Source organism: Colobus angolensis, unplaced genomic scaffold (genome assembly GCF_000951035.1).
Source record: "Colobus angolensis palliatus isolate OR3802 unplaced genomic scaffold, Cang.pa_1.0 Scaffold99, whole genome shotgun sequence".
In the NCBI taxonomy this organism is placed as follows: domain Eukaryota; kingdom Metazoa; phylum Chordata; class Mammalia; order Primates; family Cercopithecidae; genus Colobus; species Colobus angolensis.
Genome location: NW_012123931.1, coordinates 1,233,677 through 1,252,126, shown reverse-complemented (window position 1 = coordinate 1,252,126; position 18,450 = coordinate 1,233,677). Strand labels below are relative to the sequence as shown.

General features: G+C 36.4%; 1 protein-coding gene across 1 annotated transcript in view; it reads left to right on the top strand.

Moving 5' to 3' along the window:
- SCAPER (S-phase cyclin A-associated protein in the ER) overlaps nt 1–18,450 on the top strand; it is a 565,180-nt gene that overhangs the window by 17,373 nt on the left and 529,357 nt on the right. The window contains exon 2 of the mRNA XM_011932825.1: nt 2,674–2,738. Coding sequence (XP_011788215.1) covers nt 2,733–2,738 — 6 coding nt within the window. The 5' untranslated portion in view covers nt 2,674–2,732. The remainder of the gene's footprint in view (nt 1–2,673; nt 2,739–18,450) is intronic.

The window sequence follows — 18,450 nt, the reverse complement described above, 5'->3', positions numbered from 1 at the left end:
TGAACTTAATTTACACTGCCACCAACAGTGTATAAGTGTTCCTTTTTCTCCAGAATCTTGCCAGCATCTGATTTTTTTATTTTTATTTATTTATTTTTCAGAGAGAGTCTCACTCTGTTGTCCAGGCCGGAGTGCAGTGGTGAGATCTTGGCTCACTGCAACCTCTGCCTCTCGGTTTCAAGCAATTCTCCTGCCTCAGCCTCCCAAGTAGCTGGGATTACAGGAGCACACTACCACACCCAGCTAATTTTTGTATTTTGAGTAGAGACAGGATGTTTCCCTGTTGCCCAGGCTGGTCTTGAACTCTTGACCTCAGGTGATCTGCCCACCTCGGCCTCTCAATGTGCTGGGATTACAGGAGTGAGCGACCGTGCCCAGCTGTGAGTTTTATTTTTATACATTTTCACATTGTTAGCATCCTTTTAAAAAATTTGTATAAATTTATAGGGTTCATGTACAATTTTGTGGGAATGTGAATTATTACACCCTCTATGGAAAACACTATGGGGATGTCTTGAAAAACTAAAAAATAGAATTACCATTTGATCCAACAATCCCACTACTGGGTATCTACCCAATGGAAATCAATATGCCAAAATGATACTTGCACTTATATGTTTATTGCAGCGTATTCACAGTAGTAAAGATAAGAAATCAGCTTGTGTCTATCAACAGATGAATGATTAGTCTTCTTTTGTTTCAACTTGAATAACTTCTTTTAGCCTTTTTGTAAGGTGGGATGAACTCCCACAGCTTTTCTTTGTTTGGTAGTGTTATGATTTTAAATCAGGCCAGGTGTGAATCCCAGCACTTTGGGAGACTGAGGTGGGTGGATTGCTTAAGCCCAATAGTTCAAGACCAGTCTAGGCAACGTGGTGAAACCCCGTCTGTGCCAAAAAATAAACAAATTACCCAGGCATGGTGGTGTGCACCTGTAGTCCCAGCTACTCAGGAGGCTGAGGTGGGAAGATGGCTTTAGTTAGGGAGGCAGAGGTTGCAGTGAGCCAAGATTGCACCATTGCACTCCAGTCTGGGCAGTAGAGCCAGGCCCTGTCTCAAAATGAGTGAATGAGTTAACGAATGTTATATGGGAAGGCCTCATTGAGAATGACATTTGTGCAAAGTGAATTGGGAGTGTTCCACATAGGAGGTCCAACAAGTGTAAACCCATAATGCTAGAATATGTCTGGCATGCTGGGAAACATAAAGAGGCCAGTGTGATTGGAGTACAATGAATGCTGGGGAGAATGGGTATATGGAATTGGAAAATTTTGGACATAATAGGCTACTGTGAGGACTTTGGCTTTTACTCTGAGTGACATGAAGAGATGTTGGAGGTTTGCGAGCAGAGGTGGTACATTTAAAAAATAGAATAGCTTTACTGATAAATGATTCATATACTATATAATTTCCCCATTTAAAAATTTTTTTTAGTATATTCACAGAGGTTTGCAGCCATCACCATAATTACTTTTAGAACATTTTCATCACCTGCTAAGGAAACCCTGTGCTTATTAGCAGTTACTCTCATTTTCTCCTAACCCCTCAGCTTTCAGCAATCTCTCTTTTCTGACACTATGGATTTGACTGTTCTGGACATTTCACATATGTGGAATCATACAATTTGTGTTCTTTTATAACTGGCTTCTTTCACTTAGCATGTATTATAGCATGTATTAGCACTTTCTTCCTTTTTTTTTAGTCTTTTATCCATTTTTATGTCCTTTTATTCATTGTATGAATATGCATTTTATTTATCCATTCATCAGTTGACGGGTATTTGGGTTGTTTCTACTTTTTAGCTGTTATGAATAATGCTGCTGTGAACATTTGTATATACATTTTTTTCTGGACATATGTTTACTGGTACTGCATTTTAAAGGAGCATATTTTATTGACAAAGGATAAATGATCTAGGTTTTCTTCCAGAAGGAGGTTTGGTTCCGGTTGCCGCTTTCTTTTTTTTGTTCACTGACTCTTCATACAGGGTTAGGTCTTTTTTTTTGTTTTTTTCTTGTTAAGCAATTTCCCGGTCCCTTTCTGTTCTGTCTGGTTTCCCTGACTTGGATTTCTTTGAGTAAAAGTTTGGCCATATTAAATAGGTTACCTGAAATGTACAGGCTGTTATACTTAGAGCCTTATGTAATTGTTAATTAAGGTATTCTGATAAAATCTTAGTTTATGAACGTTCTTAAGGAAAGTTACACAGGGTTTTCTATGCTGAGTTGAGACTCATTAGTGAGTCAGTTCAGTGAAAGCAGCATTTAAAAACCGAAATAGAATACAGAAGGAAATATTAGAATGCATCTGTTACTTTACGAAACTTTTAATTCAGTTAAACGTGTATGAACTGGGTAAGATATAAAACGTGTATGTGTTTATGGGTTGTAGTAAAAAAGTTTGGAACCCCTCTGGGTTAGGATGTCCATGTAATTAATACTGTTCCTTTTCCATTTTATTTTTATTTTTTGGAGAGCATTGAGGTCTTGTTCAGCATGGAGTATTTAAAGCCTGCTATATTATACCCCAACAGGTAATATAAAGGAGCAGTTTTTTTTTGTTGTTGTTGTTTAATGTAAGTGTGGGGATGAGATTTGTATCTTTTTATGAATAATTATGGTTTTCTGGTAATGTTATAACTAAGCATATATATATATTTTTATTGTATTGTAGGAGTCATACTCCATGGGTTTATGTGATAAATGATCTTGGCATAGAAGAGAATTTAAAGAATGATGGTAAGTGATATCTTAAAGACTAGCCTTAGTTTTTTTGCCTTTCTCTTTTCTTCCTTTCTTTTATCTTTTTTAATGTAATAGTTGTTTCATTCAAGATACCCTATGGAACACATTGTCATAAAGCACAGTGATAAAGTGAGCAACTATGAATGTACTATTCAACCTTAGAACCCAGGAACCTTGCTGCTCCTCAGGCTTGCCTCTAACACTTATGGTACCTAGGTTAGGAATACAAGTGGAAGCCAGCTTTTAAAATGTCTTAAGATTAAATAGTTACCAATCAATGCATACTAACAGCCTGACCTGGCCTCCTATGCAGGGTCCAGCCGGGTATTAAAGGAATCTACTCTCCCTGGGTCAGGTAGGGTAGAAGTTGGGCTAGGGGAGGTCTTGAATCTAGTATGGGGACTGATGTGAAATTCCCCAGAGAGACAGGGAAAAACAGGTTTCTGTCCCCCACACTTTACTTTTCTAACTCAACATTTTTCAGGCAATTCCAAACATCTTCTTAAACTACTCAAATTGAGGAGGAGAAAGGAATGTAAGTATATAGGGAGTCCAGTGTGCCTGGATACTTCCTTTGGGATAGTTGGGGTGACTAACCTTAATCAAAAGCAGATTCTTGCTCTGGTTTTTCCAGCACAGATGCTGATTTGCCTTCTTCCTTCTCCTCTTATTGTGTCTGCCCTAGGGGGACCCAGTTTAGTTTGGGAGTCCCTCTCTCTTAATTTGTGTTCACTCAATTAGTTACTGATCCCTTTTGGATTTTGGTGTTTTTGATAGGTACAACCTTCTAAAGTGTGGGGCTCAGGGCAGAGCCCCTTCTTCTGGTTGAAAGAGCAGGAGAGGGCTGGGTGTGGTGGCTCACGCCTGTAATCCCAGCACTTTGGGAGGCCTAGATGGGCAGATCACGAGGTCAGGAGATCAAGACCATCCTGGCTAACACGGTGAAACCCCATCTCTGCTAAAAATACAAAAAATTGGCCAGGCGTGGTGGCAGGCGCCTGTAGGCCCAGCTACTCGAGAGGCTGAGGCAGGAGAATGGTGTGAATCCGGGAGGCGGAACTTGCAATGAGCCAAGATCTCACCACTGCACTCCAGCCTGGGCGACAGAGTGAGACTCCGTCTCAAAAAAAGAAAAAAGAAAAAAAAAAAGAGCAGGAGAGTATATTTGTTGTGTGCTCTTATCTCATCCCTCCCCACTTCATACTCTTTCTCAGTTCTAAGGTTTTGATTTTTCATATCTGTCATTTGGAGTTATTTTCTGTTGGTCTGCTTTTGGGTCTTTTGGTCATAAACTATGCTTTTGTTTGCCAGAAGATTTCTTTTTTTTAATCTGCCCTAATTTTGAAAGATGGTCTTAGAGGGAATAGAAGTCTAGGTTGACAGATTTTTTGTTTTCTTAATATCTTTTTTTTTTCTTCTTGAGACAGAGTCTCTCTTTGTCACGTAGTCTGGAGTGCAGTGGCACAATCATAGCTCACTGCAGTTTTTACCACCTGGGCTCAAGCAGTCCTCCCACCTCAGCCTCCTAAGTAGCTTGGAACTATGCCACCACGCTTGGCCAATTTTTTTATTTTTTATTTTTTTGTAGTGATAGGGTCTTGCTTTGTTGCCCAGGCTGGTCTTGAACTCCTGACCTCAAGTGATCCTCCTGCGTTGGTCTTCTTCCACAGTGCTGGGATTACAGGCATGAGCCACTATGCCTGGTCTATCTTAGTATTTGACAAAAGAGATTCCACTGTCCTAATAATGCAGCATTTACATAGTTCAAAATTCAAACTATAAAACAATGTTCATTTAGAGAAATTCAACTTTCTTTTCTCTTCTTTCTCTTCTTCCCTTGTGGGTAACATTAAAATTTTTTTTAATTGTAATTTCTAAAATTTAAATTGTGCTAATACAAATAACATGACATTTACCATCTGAAACATTTTTAAGTATACAGTTCAGTGATATTAAGTATATTCATATTGTTATGCAGTTATCACTATTACTCATCTTCAGAACTCCTTGTCTTGCAATATTGAAACTCTATATACATTAAACAATAATTTCCCATTTCCCCTTACCCCCTGCTCCTGTACCACTTGCTGTGTCTGTGATTTTGACTACTTTATGTACCACATATAAGTGAAATCATCCAGTATTTGTCTTTTTGTGTTTGGCTTATTTCATTTAGCATAATGTCTTCAAGACTCATCCATATTGTAGCATATATCAGAATTTCCTTCCTCTTTAAGACTGAATAATATTCTATTGTCAGTATATATTACATTTTGCTTATCCATTCATCAGACACTTGGACTGTTTCCCCTTTTTAGCTATTGTGAATGATGATGCTATGAACATGGGTGTACAGATAGATATCTCTTCAAGACTGTTTTCAGGCCAGACTCAATGACTTACGCCTGTAATCCTAGCACTTTGGAAGGCTGAGCCAGTTGGCTCACTTGAGGTCAGGAGTTTGAGACCAACTTTGCCAACCCTGGCTCTACTAAAAATACAAAAATCAGCTGGCGTGGTGATATGCACCTTTAATCCCAGCTACGTGAGAGGCTGAGGCATGAGAATCGCTTGAATGCAGGAGGCAGAGGTTGCAGTGAGCCATGATCATACCACTGCACTCTAGCCTGGGTGTCAGAGCAAGACTCTGTCTCCAAAAAGTAAATAAATAAATAAAATAGTGAAGAACTGTTTTCAGTTATTTTGGGTACATAACCAGAAGTGGAACTTCTAGATAATATGGTAAATCTACTTTTAATTTTTGGAGGAACTGTCATAGTGTTTTCCGCAGTGGCTGCAACATTTAAAATTCCCACCAACAGTGCACAAGGGTTCCAATTTTTCCACGTTCTCGCCAACATTTTTTATTTTCTGTTTTTTTGATAGTAGTCATTTTAATGGGTGCATGGGTAATCATTTTTATTAATGTTTGATTTATCCTTTATATTTTCAAAAAGAAGAATGTGTATATTTATATGTATATACATGTGTTTTTCTTTTTTGACCCTAAAGATAATATATTTCAGTATCTTGGGAGGTTTTTTGTTTTACTCAGCAATATATTCTAGAGTGTTAAAGATCTTAATTTCTTTTTATAGCTGCATACTATTTCCTATTGATCTTTGTTTTAAAACTCTAGCAGGTAAGATATAGTAAAGCTTTTCTTATCTGCCAATTGTGACTCTAAGGAATATGTCCAAAAACCTGAAAGTAAATGAAAAATGCCTATGATCATACACGACAGATAGTCCACACACTGTAAGTATATTCACTGTACTTGCAGAATTCTTGAGTTCCTTATTCAGAACTATAATAGTACATCTCCCATAAGCCTAGCAAATAAGAATTGACAGCTAATAGCTTGTTAGGGAAGAGGAGAAAATAATTAATAATTAAGCTTTTGTGTCCTACTTAATCATCAGGAAGTAAAGAACTAAAAAATCTTTAACAACACTTTTGTCTGTGCCCATTTATTTTAGGACAACTATCTTTGGTATTTCTATAACTCCTGAGGCATAATTAAATTATAGTATCATATAGAAGTTGGTGTTCATAGTGATAACCTGAAGTTATCAAGAAAAGAGTAGGTTTCTTTGGTAGCCTCTGTTGCAGAGGTCAAGGAAATGTGTTTAGAGATTTTCATACAAAATAGTAAAACCAAAAAGAATTTGTGCTTAGCAGGGAAAACTTCAGTTATCAATTTATGTAGAACACCTCCTTTCCCAATAATGTTCATTTATTGATGTTTTTTTAAAAATCATTCTGCCAGTTCATTCATTCGTGACATATTTATGTGCCAGGCGCCATCCTAGACAGTGAGAATAGAGTAGTGAACAAAACCTAGTCCTTCAGAAACTTACTGTCTAATGGGAAGACAGAATAAACACATTAAATGTATGATTTAAAATATAATTGTGGTTAAGTATTACAAAGGAGTACAAATTGGTTTGAGTATATAAAAGGAATCCTGGCCAAGTCTCGGGGTTGAAGAAAACTTAGCCTTAGGAAGTTACATTTAAGTTGGAATTCAAAAGATCATTAGGCTTTGGCTGGGCTAAGAGGAATACTCTTCTTAATCAGGATGCTTTCAGTAGCAAGTAGAGTTGGCTTCAGATAAGAGTTGATCCAGTGGCTCAACAGTGTCATCAAGAATTTGATTGCTTTTCCTCCACTTACTCTGGCTTCTGTTCTGTTGCCATTAAGACTTGCTGTCTTTATGATTCCTAGATGGTTAGCAGTAGTTTTCAAAGCTGTATATTCCCTAATATATGGCCAGTAGGAGAGTCTTTTCTTTAACATTCCAGTAAAAGATCTGAGATCCTCAGTTTTGATCACCTTAGGTCACATGCTCACCTCTGGATCAGTTGTTGTGGATAGGTGAGCAGATTGACTTAGGCAAGGTCATGTGCTGCGCCCTGGAGTTAGGGACAAAATGTGCTTGTCTAGAACCACAAGGGACCTCAACAAAAACTGTTAGGAAAGGAGGATGTAGAGAATGAATGCTAGGGAGGAAGCCAATAAATGTGCATTATAGAGGGGCAGGTTATTCCACATAGAAGAAATAATTCTGTGTAAATGTCCTGAATTAGGATGGAGCTTGGTGCTTATGGGGAACTGAATGAAAGTCAGTGATACTGGAGCATGGCAAAGGAGGAAAAGAATGGTACAAGATGAGACTGGAGGCCAGGTCATGTATTTATAGGTAATACCAGATTTCCAAAGTGGTGCTGCCAGTTTCGTTTCCTGTCAGTAGTGTATGGGAGGAGTTGCCCTAGATCCTCACCAGTACACAGTATAATCATTTATTTATTAAAAAATTTTTTTAGTAATTTTGATAACCAATTCTTAGTACTTTTTCATTTGATTATTGGCCATTTAGGTATCATTTGTGAAGTGCGTACTCAAGTTTCCTGTTCATTTTTTTATTGACCCAGTAGAGTTCTTTTTTGACTCAGTGTCTGTCTTCTTTCTCTTCTTTTTTTCTTTTTTAAATAGAGACTGGGTCTCACTATGTTGCCCAGGCTGGTCTCAAACTCCTGAGCTCAAATAATTCTCCTGCCTTGGCCTCCCAAAGTCCTGGGATTACTGGCATGAGCTACCATGCCTGGCCTTGACTCAGTGTCTTTCTTTTTTTGGGATTGATTTAAGGAGTTCTTTATCTTGAGTCTAAGACCGTTGGCACCTTTGGCACTTCTCCTACTCTGTAGCTTGCTTTTTCATTTTTTAGTACCGTCTTTTGAATAGGATCTGTTCTTTGGTTATTAAATTTTTCCTTTATGATTAGTGCCTTTTGTGTCCTGATTATTTCTTTCTACCTGAAAATCATGAAAATATTCCCCTATATCATTTTTGGTAACTTTTAATTTCATTATAATTTTAAATTTAAGAAAGGTTGTAAGAAGACTATGAGGAATTCTCATATATCCTTTTGCCAGATTTACCAATTGCTGATTTTGCCCCTGTTCTTTCCTTTCTCTCTTTGGGTGTGTGAAACACACATGTGTCTGTAAATATACATCCATCCATATACACATATCTACCTGCACACATAGGTCAATATATACTTTTCTCCCTGAACCATTTGAGAGTATTTGAAGCCAACATACTCCTTCATCCTTAAATACTTCAATGTGTATTTACTAAGAATTAAGGACATTCTTTTATATGACCACAATTCGTGATCAAAATGTAGAAATTTAACATTCATGCTGTATTATTATATAATCCACAGTAGATATTCAAAATTTGTCATTATCTGAATGATGTATTTTATAGTTATTTTCTTCTTGATCCATTTAGTTGTCAGGTCTGTTTGTTCTTTAATCTGGAGCAATTCTTCAGCCTTTCTCTTTCTTGACTGCCATTTTTGAAGACTACGGAACAGTTATTTTGAAGAATGCCTCCTCAATTTAGGTGATGTTTCATCATGATTAGGTTCAGGTTTTGCATTTTAGGCAGAGTATCACATGAGTGATGATGTGTCCTTCTCAATACATCACATAGGAGGTATATTATTTGAATTCGTCCTGCTTGTTAACTTTGATCACTTTGTTAATGTAATGTAGTGTCAAGCTTTTCTACTTTAAAGTTTCTGTTTTCTCTTTTGATATTTGTAAGTAATTTGTGGAGAGGCACTTTGAGGCTGTGTAAATATACAGTACCTTATCAAACTGTCACTTACTAGTTTTAGAATCCATTAATGATTTACTCATTAGTTAAAGATCTGTGAGGAAAAAGCTTACGTTCTCCTGTTATCTGAACTCTGATTTTTAATTGTATTTAATGTAATCTGACATTATCATTATTTATTTTGATACTCAGATTGTCCCAGATTAGCTAGTGGGTGACTTTAAGCTGGCTCTTGGATTTTTTTTTTTTTTTTTTTTTTTTTTTTTGAGACGGGGTCTCTGTGACCCAGGCAAGAGTGCAGTGGCGTAATTACAGCTCACTGCCGCCTCAACTTCCTGGGCCCAAGCCAGCCTCCTGCCTCAGTCTCCTGAGTAGCTGGGCCAATTTTTAAAATTTTTTGTAGAGATGGGGGTCTCCCTATGTTTCCCAGGCTGGTCTTGAACTCCTGGACTGAAGCAGTCCTCCTGCTTCCGCTTCCCAGAGTGTTGGGATTACAGTTGTGAATCACTGTACCCAGCCAAGTTTATTTGGTATGTCCATGTTATTCTTTGAGCGTTTCTATACTTTCTAGTGTAACAAGCTGCTGTAGGTTCAGCTTGTAATTTCCCTGTTTTATTCTTTTTCTCACCTTATTACACAGACTAGGACTTTCAATATAACATTGAATTTATATTCACAGGAGGCAGAGGTTGCAGTGAGCTGAGATCGCACCACTGCACTCCAGCTTGGGTGACAGAACGAGACTCCATCTCAAAAAAAAAAAATTGGAGCAGAAAAAAAATTTGAAAGGGAATGGCTTTAAAACTGACAAAAGCTATCAGCCAAATTCTCCCAGAAGCTCTACAAACCCCTAAGCAGGATAAATACAAAGAAAACCAAACATAAGTATATCACAGAAAAACTGATGAAAACCTGAAACAAAGAAAATCTTAAGAGTGTACAGAGACAATAAGACCTCATTACCTTCAAAGGGGTGACAAAAAAACTCAGCTGATTTTCCAACAAACAGACATGATAAATGTCAGTAAACAGTGGAGCACCTTTAAAGTACTGAAAGAAAATTGCTGTTTTCTAGTATAAAAGGTATTCTAATCTAGTATGATAATATAGTATAATAATCTAGGTTTGCATGCAAACCTACATTCTACTATTATACTACATTATGTACTATATATACTATATTATACTATTATACTATAACTAATGCAGTATAATAATCTAGGTTTGCATGCAAATGAAGAACACCAAAAAACAGTAAAAATATGAATAAAAGAGTATAAATACAAACTATATGAAAGTACTATAATCTTATGAAATTTTAAAGATATGAAAAACAAAGTATATCCCGGCCTTCCAAAGTGCTGGGATTACAGGCGTGAGGCACGGCTCCTGGCCCTTTTATTAGTTTTTAAATAGATATTTTGACATATTTCTGCATGGCAGTTATTTAGTTTTTTCACTTTGAAGGTATTATTTTATTGGCTTGCATTTATTGTTTCTATTTCTTATAGAATGTCACTTGTCAGTTTTATTCTTATTAATTTGAGGTTACTTGTGATTACTTCTAAGGTTTTCTTTCTTTTTTTCTTTTGGTTGTCAGTACTTTTTTACCCTAATATGTCTATCGTTTGTCTTTTTATTTTACTTTTTTATTAAAAAAATAACAATTTTATTCATAGTGCCTGTTGGTTCATGGTATGATCTTTTTTGTTAGTTTTGGAAAGTTCTTAGCCTTTATGTGCTCTAATCTCATTTTTGTTTCTCTTTTCCTCAGATTTCAGTTTTTGCTTCTATGTTTGATCTTTTTAAAAATTTCTTATGTCTCTTTTGCTCTTTTCTGTTTTTTTTTTCCTGTTTTCATTAGGATGTTTTAGTCTAATTCACTAATTTCTTGTTAAACCATTCATTGAGTTCTTAATTTCAGGTTTTTCATTTTTCAGTTTTGTAATTTCTACTTGATTTTTTTTTTTTTTTTTTTTTTTGAGACCGGAGTCTCGCTCTGTCGGCCAGGCTGGATTGCAGTGGCCGGATCTCAGCTCACTGCAAGCTCCGCCTCCCGGGTTTATGCCATTCTCCCGCCTCAGCCTCCGGAGTAGCTGGGACTATAGGCGCCCGCCACCTTGCGCGGCTAGTTTTTTGTATTATTTTAGTAGAGACGGGATTTCACCGTGTTAGCCAGGATGGTCTCAATCTCCTGACCTCGTGATCCGCCCATCTTGGCCTCCCAGAGTGCTGCGATTACAGGCTTGAGCCACCGCGCCCGGCCTCTACTTGATTTTTTTAAAGTATCTAGTTTTCTGCAGAAAATTTCAATCATTTTATTTTCAGTTCATATTAATTAGAGTTACTTTAAAATCTATTTCTGATAACTTTTATTACTTGGCTCATGGGTGGGTATATTCTCATTTTTTGTATTTTTTCTTGGTTTTTAGTCTTTGGACTTGTTTTCTAGTATGCCCAGTAATAATTTATTTTATTTTATTGCTGCATAAGAGATGTACATAATTTTGGGGTACATGTGATAATTGATTACATTCATATCATTTGTTAAGATCAAATTAGTATACTTGGTTGTATCTGTCAACCTAAATATATCTTTTTATACTAGAAACATTCAAATTATTCTCTTCTAGCTAATTTGAAATGCATAATAAAGTATTATAACTATAGTCACCCCTCTGATCTATCTAACACCAGGTCTTATTTTTTCTATCCAACCATATATTTGTACCCATTAATCAACTTTTTATCCCCTCCCACCCCACTCCACTACTTTTCCTGGCCTTGGGTAACTACCAGTCTACTCAATATTTTCATGAGATCCACTTTTTTAGCTCCAACATATAGGGAGAACGTGTGATAGTTCTCTTTCAATGCTTGGCTTATTTCACTTAACATAATGACCTCCAGTTCCATCTGTATTGTTGTAAATGACAGGATTTTATTCTTTTTCATGGCTGAATGATATTTGACTTTGTATATGTAATACATTTTCTTTATTCATCTGTTGATGGGCACTTAGGTTGATTCCATGTATGTGAATAGTGATGCAATAAACATGGGAGTGCAGATATATTTTTGATTAAAGTTTCCTTTATTTTGGATATATACCCCGTAGTGGAATTGCTGGATCATATGGCGAGTCTATTTTTAGTTTTTTTGAGGAACTTTCATACTGTTCTCTATAATGGCATACTAATTTTCATTTCCACTAATAGTGTACTAGGGTGCCTCTTTTTCTACATCCTCGGTGGCATGTTACTGCCTTTTTGATAAAAACCATTTTAACTGGGTGAGATGATATTTCATTGTAGTTTTGATTTGCATTTCTGTGGTGATTAGTGATGAGTCTTTTTTCATATATCTGTTGGCCATTTTGTATGCCTTCTTTTGAGAAATGTCTATTTAGATCTTTTGCCTGTTTTTAATTTGGATTATTTGTGTTTTGCTAGTGAGTTGTTGGAGCTCCTCATGTGTTCTGGTTATTAATCTCTTATTAGATGGGTAGTTTCCAAATATTTTCTTCCATTCTGTGAATTGTCTCTTTGTTGATTATTTCCTTTGTTGTGCAGAATCCTTTTAGTTATTAATATAGTCTCATTTGTCTGTTTTTGTTTTTGTTGCCTGTGCTTTTGAGATCTTACACAAACAAGTCTTTACCCAGACAAGTTATCTTTACCCGGACAAGTTTTCTTTTAGTAGTTTCATAGTTTCAGGTCTTACCTTGAAGTTTTTAATCCATTTTGATTTGATTTTTTGGTATGGTGAGAGATAGGAATCTAGTTTTATTTTTTTGCATAAAGTTATCCAGTTTTTCCAGCACCATTTATTGAATAGGGTGTTCTTTCCCTGGTGTATGTTCCTGTCAATTTTGTCAAAGATTACTTGGCTGTAAATGCATATGTTTATTTCTGGGTTCTCTATTCTGTTCCATTGGTCTGTGTGTTTGTTTTTATGCCAGTACCATGCTGATTTTGTTACTATAGTCAGGTACTGGGATGTCTCCAGCTTCATTCTTTTTGCTGAGGTTTGTTTTGGCTGTTTGGGGTATTTTGTGTTCCATATAAGTTTTAGAATTTTTTTTTTTTTTTTTGAGATGGAGTCTCGCTCTGTCGCCCGGGCTGGAGTGCAGTGGCTGGATCTCAGCTCACTGCAAGCTCTGCCTCCTGGGTTTACGCCATTGTCCTGCCTCAGCCTCCTGAGTAGCTGGGACTACAGGCGCCTGCCACCTCGCCCGGCTAGTTTTTTGTATTTTTTAGTAGAGACGGGGTTTCACTATGTTAGCCAGGATGGTCTCGATCTCCTAACTTCGTGATCCGCCCATCTCGGCCTCCCAAAGTGCTGGGATTACAGGCTTGAGCCACCGCGCCTGGCCTTAGAATTTTCTTTTTTCTATTTCTGTAAAGAATGTCATTGGTATTTTGATAAGGGATTGCATTGAATCTGTATATTGCTTTGGGTAATATTGTTGTTTTAATAGTGTTCTTCCATTTCATAAGCATGAAATATCTTTCCATTTTTTATAGCCTCATTCTCTTTCATCAGTCTAGATCTTTCCCTTTTTTGGTTAAATTGATTCCAAGATATTTTATATTGTTTGCAACTGTCGTAAATGGGATTGCTTTCTTGATTTTCCTTTTTGAATTGTTCACTGTTGGTTTTTGTATGTTGATTTTGTATCCTGTACCTTTACTGAATTTGTTAATCAGTTCTAACACATTTTGGTGGAGTCTTTAGGTTTTTTGGTTTTTTTTTTCTTGAGACAGTGTTTCACTCTGTCATTCAGGCTGGAGTGCGATGGTGCGATCATAGCTCGCTGCAGCCTTGAGCTCCCAGGCTGAAGCAGTTCTCCTGCCTCTGCCTCCTGAAGTGCTGGGATTACTTGTGTAAGCCACCACACCTGACTGTCTTTATATTTTTCTAAGTAAAAGATGTCATCTGCAAACGAGGCTAATTAGACTTCTTCCTTTTCAATGTGGATGCCTTTTATGGTTTCATAACTGGAAGGGGAACCAACAGATTAGTAGTTTATTTCTTGTTCACTTAATAGTTCAGTGTAGGTAGTCAGCATGTGACCTTTCACATTTTGATGGGACTAAATTTTTTTTTATCTTTTGACTCCGTCATTCTTTAGAGAGTCCTGCTAGATCCTGTGCATCTGGCCAGTAAGTGGGAAACTGAGGGAGAGAGCATAGCTGATGATGCAGGAGACTTTAAAAAAAGTAAATCAGATCTGGACATAGCTTACCTCATTTTCCCCTATATTCTAGCATGCAGAAGTCACATGGCCATCTGTCTGCAAGAAAGACTGGAAGGTGTTGTCTAGCTTTGTGACAGGAAAGAAAGCAAGTGGTTTTGATGCATGTTGTAGTCTCTGTCATGGAGGCTGATACAGTATTAATAATTTAGGTTTGAGATGATGATGGCTTGGACTAGGGTGATGGTAGTGGATTTACATTCTCCAGTTGTGTTTAGGAGATAGACTTGATAAGACTTGATATATTATTTAGGGTATAGGCTAGTGAGCTCTAACAGAGGCTCCAGAACAGAGTAGCTCATACAAGAGAGAAGTTGTTTCCCCCTTATAATAGTTTAGCCATCCTTAGTTCATCTATGGTTTTACCTTTAGATGGTGTGAAATATTGGTAAAAACTGATAAAGTTATCGTAAATTACTGAACAGGATTCCAGCTTATTCTGTAATATTAAGGAAATTGTACTGATTATATGGTTTCTCAGGTAAGCTTCATGATTAGTAATCTTATCTTCATACTACCCAAAGTATTAAGGGCTTTAGTAGTGGGAATTTAAGAGAAAGGTTCTTCTCTGAATTATTCAGAAAGCTGAAAAACATTGGAAAAAAGATATAAGAATTTCATTTTATGGGCAGGTAGTGGTATGAATGGATTTTGAAGAAGTTGTATAAAATAGAAAGTTTTATGGAGACATATATAGATATTTAGTAAACAGTACTTGTAACCTTTTCAAGATCGTGGGAAAAGTTGTTAAAATTGAAATTATTTAGATATTTTAAACCTAAGAGAAAGAAGTTTATTTGGGAGCAAGTCTCAGAAGTACCTAGCCTCTTTGGTGACTATTCTAAACACTTGCTTTCTTAGATTATGTACTGTAAGATTTGAACATAAAAACTTTCACTGAAGACTGATACTTTTAATCAAAACATTAAGTATTTGAACAGGTCTCTGTAAAATCTCCATACAGCACTAGGTGGCACACTGTGACTTTGGATGAAAATACACATATTTCGTTGAAGACTCCTGTGAGAAAATAACCTAGGTTAAAAAAAAATACTATTTGAAATAGACATTTATTTTATGAAGTATCTCAGAACTGTTTATTGCATTTCAAACCCTGATACTGATATTAAAATGCTTAAAACTATTTTATTTACATTACTACTGACATTTTTATAAGAATTGGGTTACTAAAAATCATTAGAATTTATGGGTTTTTACTGAAAGGAGTCCATTCAGCATATATTACAAAAAGCATCTGTGCTTTAAAATGAAAAATGATTTTCAATCAGATTTTGTAGTAAGATGAGTAGTTATGATGTTTTTGCTTATTAAGTATTGAAACTAAGAATAAAATCAAAGTCTTGAACTAGTAGTTTTTCTTTGAATGTGTGTCTATGTATATATACTAAATACAAAAGAGCCAACTTGGTAAAATTGATAGTAGAGCTGAAATGGAAGTAAAGAATATTAGATTTGAAGTTTTCTGGTCTAGTGTTACAACATTGCTATTTTGTGATTATCCATTTTAGTTCTTGGAAACTCATTATTTTGTGAAGACTCTTGACTTAGAGTATAATGTGTGGCATAGTGAATTTTATGACCCCCCCCCCCACACACATACTCACTCTGTCTCTCTCTCTCTGTCCCCCTCTCTCTCACAGGATGTTCTGTGATTGTGTAAGGGAATTATCTGAAATAGAGCTGAAAAGTAGGCCACCTATTTATACTTGTTCATTTGGCCTGGAAACAATTGTGATACTCTTGGTTAGAACAATGCTTAGGTAACCTAAATGATAGATGTCAGTGTAAGTTAGATAGCACTGACTAATACTTAATGGGAGAAGTGCTTAAGCTAAACGAGGAGATTTTCTGGTGTTACATTGATTGGAAAGTATGGGAATGAGTAGAGAAGTGACTTTTGCAAATCTAGAGGACACTGAATGGGGTTTGGACAGTGACAGTGAGTTTCAGTGAAAGCTTAATGAGTCAGGTAAATAGATGACACATGGATATTCAGGGTAAGGTCAGAGGAATGAAGGAATGTGGGTACAGAAGTTTATGTTAAAGACATAAAAAGTGACAAGTTCTGGATTAGACTTTCATCACAGAGAATTAGAGAAGAACGTAGTCTTTGTTTTTTTAGTAGTTTGGATATGCGTTGGTTAGTTACTCATTTTTGTACCGAAACCTGATTCCTGTCACTCACAGATTTAGCACCTGTTGTCATTCCCTCTTTCCTACCATAACACAATTTCTCTCTATACTGGATCATTCCAATCAGTATGAAAGTATGATGTACTATCACTCATCTTAAAAATCCATTCTGTTTATTTCTTTGTTCTCCTTTATGACGAAACTCAAAATATCTTAATACTCACTCTTTCCATTTTTCTCATCATTCTGTTTTGAACCTTTTTCAGTCAGGATTTTGACCCTACTATACCACTAAATAAGCAGTAAGTTATCAGTTTATTAGAGTTTATTATAAATTATTACTTTTATTGCTTCCTGGACAATGCAAGGCTGTCAGTCTTATTGCTGTTGCTTTAAAGGTAATGAGTTGATATTTCCCTCTCCTTTGTACTCTTAAGATATTTTTCTTTGTTTCATGTTATCAGTTTTTCTGTGCAATGCTTAAGTGTGGTTTTCTTTGTAAAATTTATCCTCTTTGGGGTTTGCAGAGTTTCTGGGAGAACTGGGCTCATACCTTTTTCTCAACTTTATTTTGTACTGTCAAAGAGATTAATGGGACGGTTGGTGAAATTTAAATGCTGTAGTTTAAATAATAATTCTGTGTCAGCATTAATCTCCTGATTTTGTTAGTTATGGTATAGTGATACAGGAGAGTATCCTTACATATATAAAATACATAGTGAAGTATTCACTGCCAAGGAGTATAACTGCAGATTGTTCTCAAATGCTTCAGGAAAAAATGTGTGAGGGTATGTTTGATATTCTTTGCGTGAATTTAAAACTTTTCAGTAATTTGAATTTATTTCAGAATGACAAGTAATATGTATCTGTTTAACAATTGGCTTGTTACCATACAGCCACATTATTTGTTTACATATTGACTATGCTGCTTCACATAAAATGGCAAAATTGAGTAGTTGTTACAGAGATCTTATGGCCTGCAAAGCCTAAAGTAAAAAAAAAATTTATTATCTGGCCCTTTGTAGAAAATCTTTGCTGACCCTTGCTCTAGAGTGTACTGTAGTGACTTGTTTTTCTTTCCCTGAAGTGATGCTGCTCATTAATTTCCTTCATTTGAAAATAATGTGGTGCTTTTTCTTCCCATATTCCCCAAAAGAATAAAAATTAACCAGTAGGTGGGGAGAATCCAATTGGAAGGCAAATAGTAACATACTCCCAGGGGAAGATGAGAACTAATTACGTGATTTTGGCAAACATTAATTTGGATATTGTAAGGTTAAAGATAAGAACCATACATAAGTGCTGTAATGTAGTTAGTAAATGTGTTTCTCATAGGAGTATGGGTTAGCAATTCTGAAACTACTTTGTGTATATATTAGAATTGAACAGATAAGTAAACAGATTGTAGATAATGAAAACTTGGGATCTTATGTTGGAGAAAGAAGTTTCAAACAAGCAAAGAGAAAGGCTGAAATGAGCCCTGTGGCATAGGATTGAAATCAATCAGTGTAAACTCACGGTTTTTAATATCTGTATACAAATAGTTCCAGGTGTGTGTATTGTGTGTTAGGATGCATTCATCTAGTTCCTATTGTTTCATTCTGTGAGTTGACTGGGTGGTTTTTGTGATGTGATGTTGGCTTGGGTACTGGCATGGCAGCAGTTTTCTAGGGGCTTAGCTGGGCTGGAATGTTCAAAATGGCTCACTCACACAATGGGCAGAGGATGCTGTCCTCTGGGAGTTCAGCTAGGGCCTGTCAACCAGAGTGCTGCCCATGTGTGGTCTCTCTACTTGTGGCTTGGGCTTCTCATGGCATGACTGTTGCGGCAAGTCAGGGACCCTGAATGGAGGGACTGGCTGAAACCATGGCAGAAGAATGTAAATTGTGAAGATTTCATGGACATTTATTAGTTCCCCAAATTAATACTTCTGTAATTTCTTACACCTGTCTTTACTGCAGTCTCTGAACATAAATTGTGAAGATTTCATGGACACTTATCACTTCCCCAATCAATACTCTTGTGATTTCCTATGCCTGTCTTTACTTTAATCTCTTAATCCTGTCATCTTTGTAAGCTGAGGATGTATGGCACCTCAGGACCCTGTGATGATTGTGTTAACAGCACAAATTGTTTAAACAGTATGAAATCTGGGCACCTTGGAAA